At 37.0% G+C, this 9,341-nt stretch overlaps 1 protein-coding gene across 1 annotated transcript in view; it reads left to right on the top strand.

Moving 5' to 3' along the window:
- Window positions 1–9,341, top strand: part of CFAP54 (cilia and flagella associated protein 54) — a 602,528-nt gene that overhangs the window by 565,119 nt on the left and 28,068 nt on the right. The window contains 1 exon segment of the mRNA XM_042782173.1: window positions 5,610–5,684. Within this exon segment, the coding sequence (XP_042638107.1) occupies window positions 5,610–5,684 (75 nt within the window).

Genomic DNA, 9,341 nt, shown 5'->3' with positions numbered 1-9,341 from the left:
CATTCTCTGTATTTTGGGATTAACCTCCAATTTAAAAAAGTCTTTCTTCATTTTTAAAGTAGGGGAATGTTAGATACATTCCAGTTTCATTAGTTCTGTATTTGAAAATAACATCACCAAATGCAAGAAAACCAAATACTGGTTTAGGTGAATTGGTATTTGAAAGTTGAGAAAGGGAAGTAATAAATAGTTTTTCTTCTGCAATACTAACCAGTGCTTTAAAAAGGAAAGAAAGAAACCTGGATTCTAGGTTATATCAAACAAATGCCATTGACTAAATCTGCCAGTTCGTTGTCATGACAACTTTCACTTGGAGCTAATTGGTAGTTAACTAGGACACTTAAAGATATCAATTCTGGACTGGAATTGGATGGGATTTAATAAATTCTCCAATATATTTATTTCAGCAACAGTATAGATTTTTGATAGGTCATTGAATATAAGGGTCCAGAAAATGGGTCTTAGGTTGATATGGGGTGATAGTGAATCTTGTTCACTATCTTTATTTCTTTTATTTTTTTTTTCTTTTATATTTTTCAAAATCTCTAAAGTATAAAATAATATCTGTGTTATTATTTTAATATTAATTTAAGACGTATTATAAAGGCTATAGAAGGTGTTCAGATCATTTCTGGCTTGAAAACCTTGTATATCCTTCTAAAATGAGCAACACTGGCTCAGAACAGCTGACTTATTTTAATCTGTCATTCACTGTTTATAGGGTGTGTTCAGAACATATCAGGTACTTTAAAGCATATAAAAGATGTAAGCTATTCCAATTGTAAGACACAAACACATTATTTCGAATAATAGCATACTTATATGAAAAGTTTTAGATATGTTTACCAAGTCACCAAAGGTTAATTCAGCAAACATACTTGTATTATATAAGACAATTAAATTAAAAGTAGCGTATAGTCATCATACTCTAAATATCAAAGTCCTATGAAAACAGAGAGCAAAATACAATTTGAGATTAGGATCAATTAACAAGTGATTTTTGAGAAGCTACTACATGCAACAATTTTCCAGACTTGGGGAAGTAACCAAAAACCAAACCAAACTCATTGCCATGGAGTCATTTCCTACTCAAGGTGACCCCCATTGGGTTTCCAAGGCTGTAAATCTTATGAAAGCAGACTACCTCATCTTCTTCCATAGCATGGTGGGTTCAAACCACTGATCTTTTGATTAGCAGCCAAATGCCTTGACCACTGTACCACCAAAACTCCTCTGGGGAGGTAAGGTCATACAGAAATCAGTACAACTGGGTCCTACCATGGAGGAGCTGAACTATTGTATGAGTGTGGAGATAGGTATCTAGACATCATTCATAATGAGCTCAGCCACCTGGTAGCCCTCTCTCAGCAAAGTGTGGCATTCAAAGAAACATCAATCTGATGTTCAAAACTGTTGAAAATAATCTAAATCTCACAGAAACATAGAAGAGAAATGCTTTCATAATACTCAGTAAAACTTCTTTTAAATCTTCTTTTCCTGAATTAGTTTGCACTCAGTATCTCTCTGACAGCTATGGCATCTCTCTAATGTCTGCCTCATTTGATTTGATGTCTTAAATAAAACTTTCCTTCCAACTGAGTTTGCACAGAGTGTTTGGTGTCTTTTCCCCACTCCTGCTCTGATTCAGCTGTATATTATGCATTAGCCTCTAAGATTTTTTTAAGTTTTTATATTGCCCCCATTATCTGGATTCCACACTGTATAGGAGGATAAGGCTACTCAAGTCTTTCCTACTCAGTGCTGAGGGCTTTGATGCAAGCTATTCTGATTTATTGTTTTTAAAATATCATTCACATAGATGAGTGTGTATTGAAAGAGAAAGTTGATGTGGACTTTGTATTTGCTTAAATACTTTAGATAGTGTTGTATACCCCCTACAGACTGAAATCCATGAGGTTTTTTTTTTCATTGACTAATTTTTGAAAGTAGATCACCAGACCTTTCTTCCTAGTCTGTCTTTGTCTAAAAGCTCGGCTAAAACCTCCACCATACGCGACCCTGCTGAATTTGAAATACCAGTGGCAGAGCTTTCAACATCATAGCAACATGCAAGAAACCACAGTATGACAAACAAAGGTAGTGGTCTTTTCAGTCGCCTCATATGTATGCAAAAGCTGAAGCATGAAAAAAGAAGACAGGAGAAGAGTTGACACACTTGAATTGTAGTGTTGGAGAAGAATATTGAACATATCATGGATTGCCAGAAGAACGAACAAGTCAGTTTTAGAAGAAATGCAACCAGAATGCTTTTAGAAGCAAAGGTAGAGAGACTTCATCTTGCTTACCTTGGACATATTATCAGAAACCAATCACTAGAGAAGGACATCATGTTTGGTAAAGTGGAGGTTCAGTGAAAACAAGGAAAACCCTCGATGAGATTGATTCACGTAATAGCTTCAACATTGACTTCAAGGTATCAAAAATCATAGAGATGGCACAAGATTGGGCAGCATTTTGCTCTATTTATACCTAAGGTCACCATGAGTCAGAGCTGTCTCAAGGACAAATAATAACAGCAATAGACTACAATAAAAGCCATTTTCCTTTGTGCCCCCAAATGCTCTGTACCCTTATTGTATTGTTTTTTGCAATTACCTGTTTATGTGTCTCTGTCTCTTGACTGTGTATCGTTGTGCTCAGGGGCCCTATTCATCTTTATAGCTCCAAGAAAATAGCTTAGTAACTGAAACATAATACCCCTTTAATAATTGTTTGTGAAACTACTAGTTGGAGACCTGGGGAGGCCACTTATTATTCCAGACTAGGATACAGCAAGAGATAAGATATGACATCATGGAACTGAATCATACTCAGGGGACAGAGAGACATCTGGTGTGGCAGGGGTACAGGGTAATTGCAGGGGGAGATGAGGCTGGAGAGTTGGATGGAATTAAGTTCCCCTTCCTCTCTGATATCAAAACATTGTGCTCTAAGAGTTTGTCTCTCCTGTTCCTCCCACTAGTCCTTGAGCTCCTTCATGACCTCTCTTTGTGCATAATTACTCTCCTATTACTATTCCATAACACATGGGAGACATTCAACAGATGTTGCTGAATGAACATGCAGTGGATGGATAGACTTTGGTCTGTAGGAAAGGCCCATATGAAAACAAGGCTGGGTTTAGGGGGTGGGTGAAGTGAAGACAACACTTAGAGCAGCATCTCATGATCCACTCTGCATTTTACTAAAATAACACTGTTAGCATATGAAAGAGGGATTAGAGAAGAAAGAGTCTGGAAGCTGGAAAACAATTTAGGGAACTGTTTCTGTATTATAGGTGAAAGGTGATGAACCTTATCTTTGAGGTAACACAAAAGGCCTTCAGTCACAAAATCAACATAAGTTCCTTGTAAGGGAGGAATTGTGAAGATTGAGCAAGGGTCATTCTCACCCTACCCCCTCCCATACCAACTGAAGGATACCTTCAACAACTTTCTAATTGGGGTTGATGCACTAGCTTTCCCTATCTTCATTTCTGTAGGAGCAAGGTCATGTGATACCCTCACCACCACATCACAGAATAATTAGATTTCAGGTATGTGTATGTGGTTTGCCTTAAATAATGCCAGAGAAATAGAATGTTGTTGAGGCAGATTTTCTGTTTGATAAATGTTGAGACCAGCAGTGGAAGGCATTTATCAGGTAACACTGCTGTCATCATCGATTATGTGGCATGACTAATGGTATAACCAGTGCCATTTTGCTTGCTAGCTCTTGAGGAAATAGTGACAGTAACTTATCATGTAATGATGTAATCATGCCCCCATAATGTGATGATGTAATCAGGCAATCAGTTGTAAGGGGAGTTTCTTCAGGGGTATGACCAATATATTTGTGGTCATTCTGGCAATGCTCACTCCCTTGCTCTGGATCCTGCATCTGGCTTGTCATCATCTGACCTCCAGTTCTTGAGGTTCCTCATCCTCTGCAGCCTGTGAGCCAGCAGCCTGCCATCTTACCTTCCTATCCTGGATTTGTCAGTCCCTGTGGCCCGTGAGCCAGCAGCCTGCCATCTGATTTGCTAATCTGGGATTCGCCAGCTCCTGCAGCTGAGTGAATCATGTGACACCTCCAGGCTGGTCCCCAGTTGGGACTTGCCAGCCTCTACAACCATGTGAGCTATTTCCTTGAACCAAGTTGTATTTAAGTTTTAACAGGTTCATAAAAAATAGAAAAGATAACATTTTAAAATTTCAAGCTATACTAAATTAAATTCAACAAGTATATTGAAAGCTGTATTAGGTACTTTGGAACACAAAGATGAAAAAAACAGATCCCACCCTTGAAAAGTTTACAAATACTGAGAAAAGTAAATTAGTCTACAACTAAATAAATATTGTCTAAGGCTAGTTCTCTAGAGAAGCAAAACCAGTGAAGCATATATACATATATTTTTTAAAATCAAATTAAGTATCATGTGGGAATTATAAAATGTTGTGTTTTCTATTGTTATGCATTTGTTAAAACTTAAGTGCAGCATGGTTTGGGATTGTGAGTTCAATTGTGGTTTGCTTCTTTAAGGTTTTCACCAGCATTGCTTGGTTAAAATTTTGAAAAATGAATATACGTCTATCATTAGTATTTTGAATGCATGTATAATACATTATATACCAAAATCAGATTGTTGGTTCTTCAGGGCTGGACCTGGCAACATTATGAAGTAGGTATTGATTGTCTCTGACAAACTTTAAGTCATGACTGTTTTGGCTATAAGTAAAGAAAAAGTACTTGCAATAGCTCAAGTAAAACAGGTTTAGTGGAGAGGCAGTGTTTGTAAGGGTACAATAAGTGAGGTTACACATAGTCAAGGACTGGAGACAAAACCCAGTGGGCCACACAGGAGCCAAGGCTGCACTCAATACCACAGGGAGCTGACATTTTCACTCATCTCTGCTTCCCTCCTCTTCCTAATCTTGCCTATGGCCCAATGACTGCCTTGACCAGCTCTACATGGAGACCTCTCAGCTCAAATGGTCAGTACTCACTGTAGTTCTCCTCTATTGTCCTTCCTTATATGAAATCATGATAGGGAACTGGATGATTCAACCTATCTGTGGGTACCCTCTTGGTTAAATAGCACACATAAACATAGCTGGGTTCATACAGTAGGATCATCAACAACAGACAACATATGATATTGATTCTCTTCCTCTTCATTCACTCTTTCCATTCCTTTCCCAATTTCCAATTATTACTCTCAGATTAAACCCTTTCAGGGACCTGAATATCATTTTTCTGGGGCACTCCACTCAGAGGAGAGGAGTTTTTTCTACATCTTCCTTTGCTGTGAATTACTTTACTTGTTATCCCTCTAAAGCATATGAATTTTAACAGAGAAGGTGCAGGGAAGAAATCCTAAAATAATGTATTATTCATTATAGCAGATACAATCTTTGTGACCATCCTATGATCTTTTAAAATAACCCTTATTAAGGGATTGTGACCTCTGAGTTCCACTATGTCTTTTCTTGGGAACCAGGTTAGGCTATGATCCAAGAAAAGACAACTTAATAGTTTATGATTAAAGTATCTACTTTTTTTTTAACAATAAGATCAGCCTCACCATGTTGCCTTCTTCTTATTTCTAGAAAATGATTATTGAATGTTGCTCTGAAATAGCATCTCTCCTTAAGATGGATAGAGAGTTAACACCACTGTGTGAGGTAGGTACTTCTCCCTTTAAAACTAGATCTAATTCACTGACAAATATTATTGTTGCTATGGAAATGAAAATACAGAAAACATTTATTATGAAAGTATCAAGAGGCTAACCCTCCTTCATTAATATGAAAAAGTAATAAATATGAGCTTAGAATAGCATGTTATTTTGGTTAAAATATTCTTTGTTAAAAAAAACTAGTACAAAAAATTATGAAGAAGATAATTTTTAAATCATCTCAAATCTACCATTAAAAATATACCACCATTAACATGTTACAGAATATCTAGATTTTTCTCTCTATGTGTATAAACTTTAGAATTTTTACATAATGAAATTATGCTTCACATGCACTGTTATTTCCTTATTTTCATTTAACAGTACTATCATGGAGATTTTTTTCTATATGAAAAATCTACCTTATTAGTATTTAATGTTGTTGTTGTTGTTTGCCGTGGAGTTGGACCCGACTCATAGCCACCCCTCCTTGGGTTTCCGAGGCAATATCACTATGAAAGTAGATTGCCCCCTCTTCCTTCCGAGGAGTGGCTGGTGGGTTTGAACCACCAGCCTTCTGGTTAGCAGTCAAGTAGTTGCATAATATTCTCTTTTATGTATTTATTTTGCCAGGCCCTATGTATAGGTAGATCCTTATTGATGGAATTTTGAGATTGATAGATTCTACGACACACATATTTCACCCTTCCACATTTTTTCCCCAGAGTTAATTCTTAGAAATAGGAATTTGGAGTGAAACAATATATATATGTTTTGATAAATAATTGCAAATGGCCTTCTAGAAAAGTTGCACTAATTTTCTCTACCAACCATCAGTGGTACATGAAAGGGTCAATTTGCCCACATACTCATCTACATTAGTTCCTGTTCTTCTCCCTCTCTTTCACTTTCTCCTTTTCCATGAGTCTATGTGGAGTCTCTGAGTGGTGCAAATGGTTAATGTGCTTGGCTGCCAACTGAAAGGTTGGTAGTTTCAATCTGCTTAGAGTCACCTTGGAAGAAAGACTTGGCCATCTACTTCTAAAATACTAGCCACTGAAAACCCTATGGAGCACAGTTCTACTTCTGAGGTCACCATGAATTTGGAATTGACTTGCTGGCAGCTGGTTAGTTGGATGTGTCTGTATGTCTATGGTTGTATACTACTTGTGAAGCACCAGAGAGCCAGCTGTGAATAAGCAAACAAGGTCTTGTAGAGTTGCCATTTTATTGGAGGGAAAAAGACAGTAAACAAATCAATAAGCAAGGTGATATAGATTTTGTTAAGTGATATGAAGAAAAAAAAATAGTGATTTTGTTAAGTGATATGAAGAAAAAAAATAGTGATATGAAGGAAAAAAATAGTGCTCTGGTAGCATAGTGGCTAAGGCACTTGACTGCTAACCAGAAGGCTGGCAGTTCAAACCCACCAGCCACTCCTTGGAAGGAAGATGGGGCAATCTACTTCCGTAGTGATACTGTCTCAGAAACGCAAGGAGGGGTCACTATGAGTTGGGTCCGACTTGATGGCACATAACAATAACAACAACAACAACATGTTAGAGCAGGGGTCAGCAAACTATAGCCTGTGAACCCTATTTGGCCTACTGACTATTTTGTAAATACAGTTTTATTGAAACAAATCCATGCTCATTCATGTACTCATGGTCTATAGCTTCTTTTGTGGTATAACAGCAGAGTTGAGTAGATTCTTCAGAGATTGCATGGCCCACAAAGCCTAAAATATTTATTTTCTGACCCTTTATAGAAAAAGTTTGGTAACCTCTGTGACAGATAATAGTGAGGAATGGAGTAACAACGTAGAGTAGTCAGGGAAGACCTACCCCTCTGAGGATCTGACACTTGAAATAAGACCTGAAATATTACCCTATGTTGCTCCCATTAGATTGTTGGCTTCTTAGAGGTAGGGACTATACTTTTTATCATCCTTGAATCCTCACAGTGCCTTATATACTACATCACTCAGTCACTGCTTCTTGAATTGGATCTCTTTAATTTTAAACACCTGAAATTTAATCTTTGCTTAAAAAAAATCATTTGGCTATTTATGTTCATTTCCTATGTTTTTAAAATGTGGACCTTAGTTTTTAGTATGGGAATGTATAGTCATGTGCCACATAATGTCCATTTAGGCAATGATTGACACATGTAGGTCCATGGTCCCAACCCCCATAAATCCTATTATGTTAAAAATTCAAGGTACATACAATGGTTTGTAGTAAAAAATGGACATTACATTACAGTGTGCATCAAAATATTATTATTATTATTACTATACTATGTTAAAGATGTTTTAGTGTTTCTGGAAGTGGTGGGCTTTTTGTTTTTTTTTGTTTTTAGTGCTTTTTATGCATAGGAATGAACACTAAATACTATATAATAAGACAAACATTTGACTGACATTAGACATGAACCATACCTAACTGTTCTGATTTACACACATCTTCAACTTAAAGACAGATTTAGCAGTGGAATGTGTTCATAATCCAGGGACTGCCTGTATATAATATGGTCTTCACACAATGTCCAAATCACATAAGGTCCTGTTTCACAGAACGTGTTGTGGATGTTAAGCAACATATGGCTACAGAGATTTACTGTAGTAGACCACTGATAATAAATTAATGTTGGATAAACTGTGGTTAAAAATTGATCACAGAAAAAAATAATTTGTTATTAAAAGGCACAGGATTTATATCATTAATAGTCTTTAGTTCTGATGGACCTTGAATCCTAGCCTTGAATCCTTACCTTGAATCTTGTTAAATTTGTGACTTTATTTAATTTCTCTAAGTCTCTTTTTTTTTCATACGTAAAATAGGGTAATAATGCCAATCAAAGTTGTTGTGAGGGTTGAAGCTAATAATATATGTTAAGTGTTTGGCATAGGGTCTAGTGCAAATAAATGTTTAGTAAATATTACCTTTCTACTTATCATCATTATTATCGTCATCATCCCCGTTATGGTCCTAGCCTCCATGTGCAAATTCTTCATCCTCTATTCAACTGATTTCAAATAGATTTTGAGTATCCAAATGTTTTTGAAATATTGATTTAAAAGAGAGAGAGAGAAACATAGTGTTTAAATCATTGGGCCGCTAACTAAAAGGTCAGCAGTTTGAACCCACCAGCTGCTATGCAGGAGAAAGGTGTGGTAGTCTGCTTCTGTGAAGATTACAGCCTTGGAAACCCTGTGGGGCAGTTCTACTCTGTCCTGTAGTGTCACTATGAGTTGAAATTGTCTTGATGGTACACAACAGGGAAAATACTAGACATCATTTTCTTTGCCTGTAATGTAAATCATTGTTGAATTCTTTAGGAATTAGGTCAGTGTGCAGGATTCCCACATGAGATCCCGGTGGGGAAAGAACCACCTATTCAAAAGAAGGTGCCTCCCACTGGAAGCTCACTCTGCTTCACTGAAAGCAAGACTTATCTTGCAGTGCTGTTAAGAAATGGTGGCATTTCCTCCTACTTTCGTGAGTAGCGACTGGGATCTTAAAAGCTAGCAAGCTGCCATCTAGATGTAACGATGGGTCTCTCCTCGTCAAGAGCAAAGAAGAAAGCAGAAAACCAAAATTAATGGAAACAATCAGTCCCCACGACTGGTACACCATCCGATCTGCAACCTATACAAGTATGA

The sequence above is a fragment of the Orycteropus afer genome, unplaced genomic scaffold (assembly GCF_000298275.1).
Source record: "Orycteropus afer afer isolate SDZICR_OR568_19922 unplaced genomic scaffold, OryAfe1.0 scaffold00253, whole genome shotgun sequence".
NCBI classification, from domain to species: Eukaryota; Metazoa; Chordata; class Mammalia; order Tubulidentata; family Orycteropodidae; genus Orycteropus; species Orycteropus afer.
The sequence above is the reverse complement of the archived record's forward strand: the minus strand, read 5'-3'. Positions and strand labels throughout refer to the sequence as shown.